Here is a 13,563-nt window from a genome sequence, read left to right as displayed (position 1 = left end):
GAATGAGCAAGCCTCTGGAACGCCCTTCGCTTTTAAGAGAAGACGTGTTAGCTCAAAATCAGAATTAGAGAGTGAAACGGAGGTGGGAGCAGCGTGGTGCTTCTGCATGCAGCGACGTGGATGTGGGCTCAGTTCTGCTCCCTTCTCTATGAAGCCCCCTGGACACAAGCGCTTTGGCTGGAGGAGCAGTTTGGTGCTGGTTTGTAGCGCCGATGTGGCAGACTGTGCTGCCCTCTAGAGGCAAAACCTTCACTGTACCTGCAAAAAAGTGTGCCTGGCCTTTATTAAGCACCATTATGGGATGCACTAGGGTCTGGTTACTCGGGGGGGAAATTCCTGCTGATTTTATGATGAAGTAGGCCAAGTAAAGGACTATGGGATTGGGTCCTGTGTTGAAAAAATAGCACGCACCATTCTCCTTCCAGGGCCTATAGCGGGGCATCAAGTAGAGGCAGCATAGTCTACAGCAGCGTTTCTCAACCTGTGGGTCGTGACCCAAAAGTGGGGCGCAAGAACATATGAAAGGGTCACGAACAAACTTCAAAAATGGATTTTCCTTCAAAGGAGAAAAATGTAGGAAACCTTGGCTTTTTCCTCACAGGCTGGCAGAGCTCCAGCCTGCGAGGGGCTGCTTGGGTCCCCTGCCCCTACGCCCACCCCTGGCCTCACACACTGCGGGGCTGAAGCCTGGGGCAGGGGGCAGTGTGTTGGGAGTGAGGGGGACTGGGTCAGGACCAGTCATCAATGTTTACAGATGGGTCTGGATGCAAACAAGGTTGAGAACCATTGGTCTGCAGCAGTGGTGCTCAACCTTTTTTGTTCCGGGACTCATTTCAGAGATTTCATAGACATTGGGGCTGGAAGGGACCTTGCGAGATCATCCGGTCCAGCCCCCTGCCTCAGGGCCAGAGCCAGCCAGGTGTTTCTTGAACGTGTCCAGGGTAGGTGCTTGCACCACTTCTAGGGGGAGTCTACTCCAGACTCTGGAGACTCAGACGGTAAAGAAGTTTTTCCTTATGTCTAGTTTAAAACCATCTTCCAGCAGTTTGTGACCCTTGTGTCTTCCCTTGGGGTGCCCTGGTGAACAGACGTTCTCCCAGGTCCTGATGCACACCCCTGATGTACTTATAGGCTGCCACCAAGTGCCCCCTGAGCCTGCACTTCTCCAGGCTGGAGAGTCCCATGGCTCTCAACCTCTCTGCATAAGGCCTGTTCTCCTGACCTCTAATCGTGTGCGTGGCTCTCCTCTGGACTCTGGACTCTTTGTAAACATTGATGGCCAGTCCAGACCCAGTAAATAGTTTAAGTGCAAAACAGCCCCTGACCCTGCCAGTGCCCCTCACTCCTGACTCACTGCCCCCTGCCCCCAGTACGTGGTGCAGGGGGTGGGTGTGTGGGACACGGGGGGGGGGGGGGGGGGGGGCCAAGCAGCCCCTTGCAGGCTGGAGCTCTGCCAGGCTGCAAGGGAAAACCCACTGTTTCCCACGTTTTTCTCCTTTAAAAGAGAATCCATTTTTAAAATTTGTTGATCTAATTTTAAAGTTTGTTCACGGCCCTTTCATGTATTCTTGTGACCCACTTTCGGATTGCAACCCACGGGTTGAGAAATACTGGTGTACAGCACAGTGAGTTAGCTACAGTGAGATTCAGGAGAGGGAAGGTCTGACTCTGGCTCTACCAAATAGCTGCTTTGCACCTTTTTTTGTTGTTGTTGTTGTTGTTGCAAAAGTCCCTTGTCTTCTCTGGGTTGCTTTCTGCCTCAACTGTAAGCTCTTCAGGTCAAGGACAGTTTGTCACTGTTTGTAGAACAGCTGGGATAGCAGGGCCCAGGTTTCAGTCAAGGCCTCACAGCTCTTTCCACTAGTAACAACTCAGTAAAAGAGTGTTGCTGGAGCTGCAAAGCTGACTGACCGCTTCAAAGTGATCAAATGCCAACGTTACAGTTATCCCTGTACCCTGAATTTTCCCTCACCCGTACTCATCTGATACAGACTTTAATGATGTGATCACATGCTATCTTTTTCCATGGGACTAGCACAGAACCTTGTGTCCTTGCCTACTCCCACCTTTTTCCTTCTGCTCCTATCTCCCCTCCTACACCGTGTCCTTGTTCCATCCCAATTCATAGCCACTGTTCCTTGCCCGGTAAATGGCCTTTATCCCCGTACACCTACCCTATACTCCCAGCCCTGGTTCTTGCCCTCCCCACCTCCATGTTAAAACTGTGCAATGCCCCTGGACTCAAAGGAGCTGTGCTGACTCGTCTCAGGATGTTCATCCAATATTTCCTCAGCTAATGTCGCTTTTCCATTTCTTACTGGCTGGGAATCTTCTTCATCCCTTGTCCTGAGCTACTGAGTACAGTCAGGAGGACGGATTATGCCAGTCGGGTGTCATTGGGCTCTTGGATGCATAGGCACACTGTCAGGTCTTTGTACAGAGTGATTTGTTCCTACAGAAGCTGTGATTAGAGCAACCAGTAGTAACCAGTCTTTCTCTGTAAATCCTGCCAGCCCCCTCTCTGTGGCCATCCTTGTTCCTGTAAGCACTCCAGTGGGAGTCCTTGCTTCTGCAAAACAACCTTAAAACACTGAGAACATCCTGCCAGTGGCTCCCTAAATCCTTATGGGATTATATTTGACTACACTGTTGTAGTTGCACCCTAACGTGCCTGCCGTGGCCAACTTGAGCTGCTGTATTCAGCCATAAGCCCTCACTGCCCTTTCCACAGCAGATGACAGGATGTTCTCAAAATGTTGCACCAGGAGAGACAGCATTATCCCAGAACACACAACAGAGAAGAGCAGGCAAAGACTGCGTATATGGGATTAGAATTTAAAAAAATCCCACACCTGCATACACTGAATGCTCACAAGAGGGCAGGAGCACTCTTTCGGCTTCCGGCCTCTCAGTGCTTTGGTATTTCTTGCACAATTTCCCCTATCTAGTAGGTCATACGTAACGATCAGCGAATCATTTCAGGAAACGACCTTGTTAGGCTACAGTTTATTGTCTATTAACCTTCTGTAGTGGCTGTCATTACAGATAGACAAGTGTGTAGCAGAATCAATTGGGGTGGCTGGTTCAGGATGGTTGATGAGAGCTGGCAAAGTGTCCTCAAATGTTTGGCTCCTGTGTACTCCTCCCAGTGATGAAGGGATCTCCAGAGAGAAATCCTCTCCTCTCCCAGGCTGTTTCAAAATTGATGCTGTCAGTCCCTTGTGCACGGCTAGCTGCTGCACCGTTTGGGAGAGTAGTGGGTCACTGCTTGAAAAAGCAGCACATGAAAACCCCTGAGTAAACTCCAGCATCACCCCAACAGTGTCAAGTCTTGGCAGGACCGATCGCCCTCATGATTTCTTGCCCCACTATTTACAACTGAAGTGTCCCTGCAGGATGCCTTTCCACCCCTTGCTCTTGTGGCATGTCTTAGTGGAAGAAAAGCCCTGCTGTGTAGTCTTAAAGCCCCAGTTCTCCCCTCACCCCTGATACTGAGACACGTAGTCTATAACAGAAGGTTTATTCAGTGCCAAGAAGTTCAGCGTGACCTACTCAATAGGATATGTGGAAATGCAAAGTTTTGCACAGTGCAACTCCTGAGAGTTGCATTCGGCCCGGTGTGTACCACACCGTGTGAAGAATTGGTCTTTTTAAATCCAGAAGCTTAGTGGAAAACAAACACCCTGCTTAGTAACTGCTCTGTTCCCATTTTACACCCCCCACTGCCTCTTTTCCTTTGCCTGACTCTGAAAAGGGGACTGTGTAGGATTAGTACCTTTTTACTTAATAGGCTGCTTCCTGTGTAGGTACAGCATTTACAGAAATTAGATGTGCTCATGTCACTGACTCCAGTACGTGTTGAATAACTTTTATTCCTGTTCCCTGCAGAATCAGTGCCATTCAGTACAGTTAAAGGGAGGAAACCAAAAAAAAAAGTCTCTCCCAGGTTGGCAGGTCCAGGGATGTCCCTGGCAGGGGACCCCCACCACAGATTGGGAGGCTGTGGACAGCTAATACTTTATGGCAGCAGCTCCCAAACTCTGTCAGATTGTGTACCACCAATTTAAACCGATGCAACCTTAAGTACTACCAGAACATTTTTCAGTTCAACTTTAAGTACCACCAGCAAATTTTTGTCATAGAAAGTAATTATATTAAATCTGTTAATCTCTCACTTTTGGGAGCAGGAGAGTGTGACTGGGAATGAAAGCTATATCCATTCCCATGCTGGACTTCCTCACAGAATGGCCTGCGAGTGCAGCAGCGTTAGAAATGCATGTAATTCAGTCACCTGATCAGTATTGGAAAGCAGCAGAGCCAGGGATTTGGTGGGCCACTTTTAAGGTGTGTGAAATTTGGGGCCTAAAAAAAGCATATCACTTTACTAAAAATGCCTGATCTGACCCGAGGAGGTAGCTCGACCTACTGGGTAAAATCCCCAGCAAACAGAAGTGTGAAGTTTGCGTCTTTTGAAATGCACAGAGCGGTTTGTCTTTGGCTAAGAAACATTATGAATCCCACAGCACAGCGGTGCTCTCTCGCACTGAATCACCCATGTCTACGGGCTGTGTCATACTCCACTTACCTCCACGAGAGGATGCCAGAGTTTCTCTTCCTTGCATTTCAATCCTTGGGATTTACTGATGTCACTGGTTCCTGAGTGCAAACAAATAGGAGTGCATGCAGGTTAGTATTTGGTGTAGGAATACTTAAGCACTTGAACACAGATGCGTGTTCAGGCAAGTTATTTTTCTGTTGCTCTTGCAGATCCTAGTTCCAGCAGATGGATCTTATTACTCATGAAGAAAAAAAGGACAGTTTCTGATCTCGTGCATTAAACTGTCCCTTTTTCTTCATGAGTCTGATCTCAGTGGGAGTCCAGCCGAGCTCCAAGGGACTTTATCGATCTACCCTCGACCTACGCTAGTATGGCTGGGAAGATAATACAAGTGCCCAATGTAGGCTCAAAATCGATGGGAACTTGTGTAAGCTGAGGCCCTGTTCCTGCTTCCAGTGCAATGAACTGGGCGTTTGCTTGACGTCTTCTATAAGGATAGGATCCAGACTGGACGCTGAGCGGTGCTCAGCACCGGGCATCTCCTCTGCACCCGTGAACTCTTTCTCCTGCTGCCACTGAGGCAGGACCCGGTTCCACTCCTGAGGTGTATGTGGGCGGGGAAGCGATGGCGGGGCCACTAAAGTGTGATGACTACGTGCCGGAGTTAAAGCACAGTGGTGAAGCTGTCCTTCAGAAGCCTTTAATGCACCGCCATGGGATGAGGATATCTGCGCGGGGGCTCAGACGTCTGTAATTTATGGGCCTCGTTGCCTCACCTGAAGTTGATTAGTCTTAAGGTTCCATCAAGCCCTTGGCTCCCCCGATGGCAATGTGTTGTACTAAATGGGATTATTCCCCATTCGTTGATTGGAGGCGGCTAGCATCGGAGAGCTAGTCCTAGCCGCGTGGATGCTTACTACCGAGTAAAATGCAGCGTTGTGCGGGAGGGGTGTGCGCTGTCCCCGGCACGCACAGACAACCGTTGCATTGTAATGCCTTCCTCGGGCTCGACGTTTCTGGGCCTGCAGATCCGCTCTCTCCAGTGGACCCAGACCCTCCTGCCTTGCTGGTTTCCCCTCCGACGTCCCCTGCAGCTGCTCCTGAAAGACACTTTTTAAACACAGTTGTGCCCATCAGCTGGACCATGCCAAGCCGGTTCGCCCTCACGGGTCAGCAACCAAACTGCGCACAAAGATCCGGCCTTCGTGCCCCCTCAGCCCAGGGCTGTGCCATGCTTGGGATGAAGGAAGCGTAGGCAGGCGGTGACTAATGCTGCTGCAGCGCAGGCCCTCTGCCATGCTGGCAGCCCCCACGGCCCGGCCGGGCTTTGCAGCGCGCCTCCTTCCCTCCCTGGGCCCAGCTCAGTGAGGGGCGGCCGCGGAGCCGGAGCAGAGGCGCTCCCACGTGGTCGGCACGGGTGGGGCGGGCGGCGGGCGGGCCGGCAGGGGGCGCTGTGGGCGGGCGGGAGGGCGGGGGGCGGCGCTGGCGGATCCCGCAGTGGCGGCGGCGGCGGCGGCGGCGGCGGAGCAGCGCGGCCGGCAGCGCCGCGGAGCTGGGGAGGGCCCGGCCCGGCCCGGCCGCTCGCGCCCTCCCGCCCGCTGGGCTGGGCCTGAGCGCCGCCATCGCAGCCCGGCCCGGCCCGGCCCGGCCCGGCCCCGCGCCGCCGCTAGACATGTCCGGCAAGGTCGAGAAAGCAGGTGAGCGGCGGCGGCGGGTGCGCGGCCTGCGGGCGGCGGGGCCCGCTGTGTGTGTGTGTGTGTGTGTGTGTGTGTGTGTGTGTGTGTGTGGTGGGGGGGTGTATAGTGTGTGTGGGTGTGTGTAGTGTGTGCTTCTGTGGTGTGCGTCGCATGTACTCTGCGTGTGTGTGTGTACAGTGCGCAGTGTGTTTCAGCGGTGTGTGTCGCACGTCCCGTGTGTGTGTGTGCGGTGCGCGGGGTGCGCGTCTATAGTGCACGTGGTGCACGGTGTGTACTGTGCGGTGTGTTTGCCGGGTGCGTGTGCAGCTGTCGTGCGGGTGCGGTGTGTCGTATGTTTAAGGGGGGTGTTTCGGTAGTGTGGCATATTGTGTATGTTTGCGGGGGTGCGGTGTGTCTGTGGGGCATGTGTGCATCCATAGTGCCCGTGGCATGTGCGGGTGTGGTGTGTAGGGAGTGTCTGTGGTGTGTGTGTGGTGCACGTATGGTGCGTAGTGTGTTTGTGGGGCGTGCGTGCATCTGTATGGTGTGTAGTGTGTTTAAGGGGGGTGTGTTTCTGTAGTGTGTGGCAGGTAGTATGTGTGCACCTGTAGTGCATGGGGTGTGCGGCATGTGCGTGTATGGTGGGTAGTGTGTTTGCAGGGTGCGTGTCTGTCTGTAGTACATGTGGCAGGTACTGTGCGTGCATATGGTGCAAAGTGTGTTTGTGTGGCGTGTATTAAGTGTGTGTATGGCACAGTGTGTTTGTGGGGTGTCTTGTGCACGTGGCGCATAATACATGCATGTATGGTGTGTGGTGTGGTTGCGGGGGGGTGTGGCATGTACTCTGCTTGTGTGGTGCAAAGTGTGGGGGGGTGTCTAGTGTGTGTATGGCATGTAGTGTGTTTGTGAGGTATGTGGCATGTACTCTGCGGTGCATAGTGTGTTTGTGGGGTGTGTGTCCAGTGCGTGTGGCATGGCATGTACTGCATGCGTGTCTGATGCGTGTGTAGTGCATGGTATGTAACACGTGTGGTGTGCACTGCACGCATGGATGGTGTACACTGTGTTTGCAGAGTAGCGTGTGGGTGCGTCGTGTTTAGCGGTCCCGACCCCGGAGGTGAAACGGGAATAACCCCCCTGCAGCCAGGTGCGTGTAGGTGGCCGCGATCCCTGCTCCGGGTCCCTGCAACGCCCCCGGATCCGGCTTCTTGTCCGCCTCGTCCCGCCGCGGCGCTGGCGTGGCCTTGTTGCCTGGCAGCAGCTTCCGAGTCTGGTACACGGGCACGTTTCCAGCCCTCTGCACCAAGCGACCGTCTAACAAGCACGCGTCGCCTCGTAGGACAGGTGCTTTTCCCCAAGTGCCGCGTGTTAACCCTTGTCCGATTTTCCCCATTGATCCCAGTGGGGCAGAGTACTTCACTGGGGGGATCCCGGATATACCTTTTAAACGCTCGTTAGTCCGAGAGTACATCTGGTCATTCTATAAGCTCGTAATGAGGTACGACTGAGAGTGCGTTCGGGACATTCGTAAATGTGGGAACGGCTTCAAAGGCTTCCCCGCTTGCCTAGCGTCGGAGCTGAACGCAGCGCTCGCAAGCATCGGTGCGGGTAACTAACGGCGTATCTACAAGCAATCACACTTTGTTTACTCGTGTGCGGTAAATAACGCCGCCAGAGTAGTAAATACAACCAAGCGGCAGGAGGAGTTCAAACTAGGGAAAATGAATCCAGCTCCAGGAGACGCACGTGTGATGCTGCTCAACAAACGGGAAACAGGGAGGCCGAACATGCGCTACAAAACTCCTCTGCTATGTGCAAGCCATGAGCCTGCCCCTAAGGGCGTTGCATGGCTTCCACGGAAGAACATGGGGAAGTATCTGTCCCCACGTTGCGTGGTTAAGAGGAGGCTGTGGGTGAAGCTTTCCGGGCGGTGGTGTTGAGGACATTGCCTGTGGGAGACGTGCCTCCTGGTGACAGTTTGCTGAGTAATGGAGACTGTCTGTGAAACAGTCCTCCTTCAGCTGTTCATTTACATCCCCCCCCCCCCCCCCCCAGTCAAACCAAGAGGAGCTAAAGGCCAGATGATTCAGTAAAGTATACCCTGAGTGACCTGGATTGGGTGTAGACGTGTGCGCGTGACGCAGGGAGTTCAAGCGGTAGCGTTACCCAAGATCTGTATGCTGTGAGGTTATAAGCAACTGGAGCCTTTCTCCCCAAAGTGTGCGATGCCAGTTTGAGCCATGCAAGTGCCACAAGGCCTGTGGTCTAGATGATTGTAAAAAGAAGAGGATATGACATTTTCCGTTTATGTTGCAAATGAAATATGATGCTGACAGATAAGGAGTGATTTTTGGGTAGCTCCAAAGCTGGCATCTGTTTTGAATGACTTTCTAATTATCTATAATAACGACCGTCCAACAAGGCTAGGGAACAACAAGCATTTCTTACCTTCAGGGGTTGGATCCCAGGAGGTCCTTCTTCTGTCAGGGACATGGAGTTGTTCTCTACTCTGTGAGCCCTCAAGCTATAACGCATTGTCGGCACTTAATGAAAACCAGTAAGAAATGGTAATAGGTAATAACAGCTATCATGTCCATCAACAAAGAGTGGCCAAGGCTGTCTTTGGAGCCTGTCAGTGTTACTGCTTAATCAGTGAGAAGGGTCGCTATAAAGCAATTTGGATCGCTGTCCAGGGGTCAAGGGGGTTTCATACAGCAGCACAGCACAAGATTCATTCAGTTTTTTACTGGCATTAGATTCCCCGTGTATCTTAGAGCGAAGTCTAGTAACCCTCCAATACTTCAGGAAAGCAAAGCCTTCTAGCAATCCCCTAGCAGATAAGAGCATGCACGTTAGTTACTGGTCTCTTCCTTTCTCAGATTCATAGATTCATAGATGTTAGGGTCGGAAGGGACCTCAATAGATCATCGAGTCCGACCCCCTGCATAGGCAGGAAAGAGAGCTGGGTTTAGATGACCCCAGCTAGATGCCTATCTAACCTCTTCTTGAAGACCCCGAGGGTAGGGGAGAGCACCACCTCCCTTGGGAGCCCGTTCCAGACTTTGGCCACTCGAACTGTAAAGAAGCTCTTCCTAATATCCAGTCTAAATCTGCTCTCTGCTAGCTTGTGGCCATTATTTCTTGTAACCCCCAGGGGCGCCTTGGTGAGTAAAGCCTCACCAACTCCCTTCTGTGCCCCATGATGAACTTATAGGCAGGTGGTGTTTGCTGCTTTCAGTCTTCCCTTTCAAATAAATATTTCCAGTAGTTCCCACCATTGTTTTAGTTTTTATTTATGTGGAGTCTGTTGCAAGTGTTTCAGAAAGAGTGCCATCGTCCACACTATGCTGTTTCAACCTGCCCCACTGACCCTAGTTAGTGCTGCAGTCCTAAGTCCAGAGTGAAGTGTCTGCGGAAGAGCAGAGAAGACTGTAGACGGCTTGGGTTGCTTGTTACCGCAGTAATAACTCAATTCCTGAACCTGTTTACCTGGTGGACTGCACACTCCAGGGAGCTGGACTGTTCTGCATCCTTCAGATCTATGGAGAGAAAGAGAGCATTTGGATGCAAGCAGATCTTTGCTCAAAGGAGAAGACGCTTCTGTGATCGAGGTCCAATGGATAGCGCATCTTATTAGCAAAAGTAGATTTCAGTTGTTTGAATGAAACTGGATGCTGAGCTACCTTTATCTTTCATGTGCACTGAAATTCCTGGCCTTACAATAGCTTAGGAAGCTCTCCGGCTCCATCTTCAAACTTGCCTTTTCAGTAGCCACGTCATGAGGATATATATACACACACACACAAGTCGCCTGGTATCATATCCTGAATTATCTGGTGGGCAGGCAGGTAGCTTTATTTCACTTCAGCAGCCAAGGGCAAACACGTTTTCACAGTAAATGCTATTGTCTTAAGCTCTTTCTTATAAGTACTTGAGTCGATCTCTGAAGTCCTCCTCCATTTTAAGCTCTCTGTATAAACTTCTGTGGGAAATCCTAAGAAAGCTTTTATTCTCGTGGAAAATGGTTAAAGAAAAAAGGTACGATAGAATACAACTGACACACATTGGTACATCCTGGTGGAAACTTTGTATGCAGTACATTATTTCTTGTCTATTAGATACCTTGAAAGGTAAATTTCTAATTGTCATGGACTCTTCTGCCTCTAATCATGACATGATCATTCTGTCAGTCTGGAAATTATCCCACCTGGAGTCCTTATTTTCACATCTATGTAGTCTTCCATATTTTTTCCTTTGCTTTCCTAAGTTTTAAGTGGAGTTACTGGGCAGAGAGATGTCTCCCTCTAGTCATGTTTCCATCACTGTACCATGTTCTCAGATACCAGAGAAGACTTTTGAGTTGATTAGAACTTGTGCATTTGAACAACATAAATGTCCCTTTTCCAGGTTAGTGGTTTTCAAACCAAGTAATCTTCTGGAGAAATGTCTTGGAAACGGAAGATTAATCTCTTTCTCCTACCTGCATCTTTCTAAAGACTCAGTCCATTATCTGGAGGACTATGCATCTGACATAGTCCAGCATTGACACTTCTGGTGGCTCCTGCAGTCTTTCTTGAATGATGCTCACAAGCTGGCAAGATCTGAGTTAATTAAGTTTGTATTTAAGGAAAAGCCAGGCTGAGTTTTGCTTGGAGGCACACTGTAGGCATGGGGTGAGCATCGTGACTTGACGCTTTGCAGAGATCAGCATAAAGAATGGGGGGGTTTAACATTTTTTTAAAGAGGTAGGGTGTAGGCTTGACAGGTGTTAAACAGCAGAGCTTCAAAACTACAGTGCTAAGAACTGTAGCCTGCAGGCGCATGGAGCAAGAGTGAATGTCCGTAATGACTGTAAGAAAGGAGTGGCCAAGGAGTGGGGGGAGATGGACAGCTGAAGGCTAATGGAATGTGAGGCAGCTGTGTTGTGACTTAGTCAACTAGAAGATGAAACTGGAAACAATTGCTAAATTTATTTGCTGGGTGTGGGCAATCTTTTTTCTTTTTTTCTCACTCTCTACCACAGGGATACCGAAATGCAGTAACTAAAAATATCTGGGGGTAATCGTGCTGGAGCTTAGGGATGCGCTCTCAGGCTCTTCTTCACCTTGTCCTGGCAATACATAGGATCAGAAGGTTTACTTTCGATGGAGAGCGTGAAGTGAATCGCTCACATTTAGACACACTGCTCTGCTTGCAGAGAAAGTTCCTTTATGTAACAGACCCGTACTCTTGTCAGCAACGTCTAGAGTATTATAGTCTGCTGCATGTATGAAAGAAACTTGATATTTGCTCATATGCTAGGGAGTCTGTGGCTACATTCTTTGGGGTTCCTTGGGGCTTTGTTCTTGCTCAGGAAAACCTTGAGTTATAAGCAATACCTCTGCCAGCACGCTCTGCTACTTGGTCTACTTGTAAGTACATCAATGCCATTTCCAATTCTGTTAAGCTTATCTTCACATGTAGAAGTTAGGAAGGCTCTAAAAATTTGTGAGGCAGAGGTTATTCTGTCCCATGTATCACCTCTTTGAATGTGTAAAATATGCTCCTGAGCTGAGAAACTTTATAGAGTAGCCAAACCATAACCTGCTGAAAGAAGAGGATTAACGGGAACTCGCAGCATCCTAACTGTGAGTTAACTGCAAACCATTCCTAGATTTGATTTTACTGAAGCTCTTCCTTCCTAGCCATAGAAACATGTTTGCATTTTCTTTCTCTTTGCCAGGAGCAGTGATGTCCAACAGGCAATCAGACTTAAACCCCAGCATTCATTCCTTGTGTGTGCGCCAAGGGAGGTGTGGATCATCCTGCCACTATTACTGCAAGGGGGCAGCCAGAACTGATAAGTCTTCCTCTTTGCTATCATAACACTTAAATCAAAACAGCCTTGTACAGCAGCAAAGGTGGGAAGACAGTGCACATCCTTGTGGTCTGTGCCAGATAGAGCACCAGGAACTGTGCAGGATCCATGTTACAGGATAAGCTAATAAATTACACACGATTGCCACAGGCAAGTGACTTAATAGCATCCATTTCCACTTCCCTCTGCCCCTGCCTTGATTATTTTACAGAGTTGGGATAAATGCAGAGGACCTAATGTGTTCCATTTTCCCCAAGCCAGTTACCCATTGGGGTTTTTCTGAAGCTAATGCTCATGCATTTTCAGGAGCACTGGAGGCGATACCAATTTACAGAGGTGTTTGACTCTCATCAGCCTCTTATTTGCACTGGAGCCTGGTGGTGAAATGATTCCTTTTTGTTCATCTGTATTTTCTATGAAGGTTTTGCATTAAATCCAGAAAGGGAAAGGGATCTCTCAGCTTCTTAAATATCTGCCACAAAACAGCTTTGCTCCCTGATAGGAGCTTTTAGTACATAATTCATCACTTTTTAATATCGCTACCATTTGCCAGTCCTGTGGCAGCTGCTTAGCTTTCACTCCTGCCTTGCCTTAAATCAGACTGTAAGGGGCCATCTGTGCACACAAAGTTTTACCCTGGTAGAGCTATAGTGGTACAACAAACCCCTCCTCCCAGTGTAGATGCAGTTATATCAATATAAAGGTGCTCATATTGGTATAGCTATTTCCATACAGAAAGGGAAGTAAGCTGTAACTGTGCAAGGCACCTTACAGATTCACACAGAAGTTCAGGGCTGGAAGGGACCTCATGAGATTATTGGGTCCAGCCCCCCTGCTCTGGGCAGGGAGACTCTTGGGGTCAAATAACCCCAGCAAGGCGTGTGTCCAGTGTCCTTTTGGAGATCTCCAGGGTAGGTGCCTGCACCACCCCCGCTGGGAGTCTGTTCCAGAGTCCGATCACATGAACTGTGAAGAAGTTTTGCCTTGTATCCAGTCTGAAACCTTCTTCTAGGAGCTTATGACTGTTGCTCCTGGTTTTCCCCTGGGGCACTTTGGTGAATAGTTGTTTGCCTAGCCCCTGATGCGCACCCGTGGTATATTTGTAAGCTGCCACCAAATCCCCCCAACGTCTTCTCTTTTCTAGGCTGAACAGTCCCATATCTGTCAGCCTTTCCTCGTATGGCTTGCTCTTCGGGCCTCTAATCATACGAGTGGCTTTTCTCTGGACTCTCTCAAGCTTCTCCACATCTTTATTGAAGTGTGGCACTCAAAACTGGACACAGTACTCCAGCTGTGTCCATATATTAATGCCAGTCTAAGTCTCTTTGTATTGGGAACTATGGTGGTATAACCATTTAATACAAATTCTCACTCTGGGCTGAAATACTTCTACCTATGCAACATCTCTGTATGGACTGCTCAAAGCATTTCAAGGCAGAGGGCTATCTTTTCCTACCTTGTCTTTGTATCGA

At 49.8% G+C, this 13,563-nt stretch overlaps 1 protein-coding gene and 1 long non-coding RNA gene across 2 annotated transcripts in view; one reads left to right on the top strand and one right to left on the bottom strand.

Annotated features, from left to right (window-relative positions):
* Nucleotides 1–2,932: 2,932 nt before the first annotated feature.
* LOC109286545 (uncharacterized) lies at nt 2,933–5,970 on the bottom strand. The gene is made up of 3 exons (XR_002094616.2): nt 5,335–5,970; nt 4,586–4,656; nt 2,933–3,267 (listed from the first exon to the last, which is right to left on the bottom strand). It is a non-coding gene; the product is annotated as an uncharacterized LOC109286545 (long non-coding RNA).
* Nucleotides 5,971–6,108: 138 nt separating this feature from the next.
* RAPGEF1 (Rap guanine nucleotide exchange factor 1) overlaps nt 6,109–13,563 on the top strand; it is a 112,595-nt gene continuing 105,140 nt past the window's right edge. The window contains exon 1 of the mRNA XM_059715626.1: nt 6,109–6,255. Coding sequence (XP_059571609.1) covers nt 6,231–6,255 — 25 coding nt within the window. The 5' untranslated portion in view covers nt 6,109–6,230. The remainder of the gene's footprint in view (nt 6,256–13,563) is intronic.

This window comes from Alligator mississippiensis, chromosome 12, assembly GCF_030867095.1.
Source record: "Alligator mississippiensis isolate rAllMis1 chromosome 12, rAllMis1, whole genome shotgun sequence".
Taxonomy (NCBI): Eukaryota; Metazoa; Chordata; order Crocodylia; family Alligatoridae; genus Alligator; species Alligator mississippiensis.
This window is presented reverse-complemented; position numbering and strand designations above follow the sequence as displayed.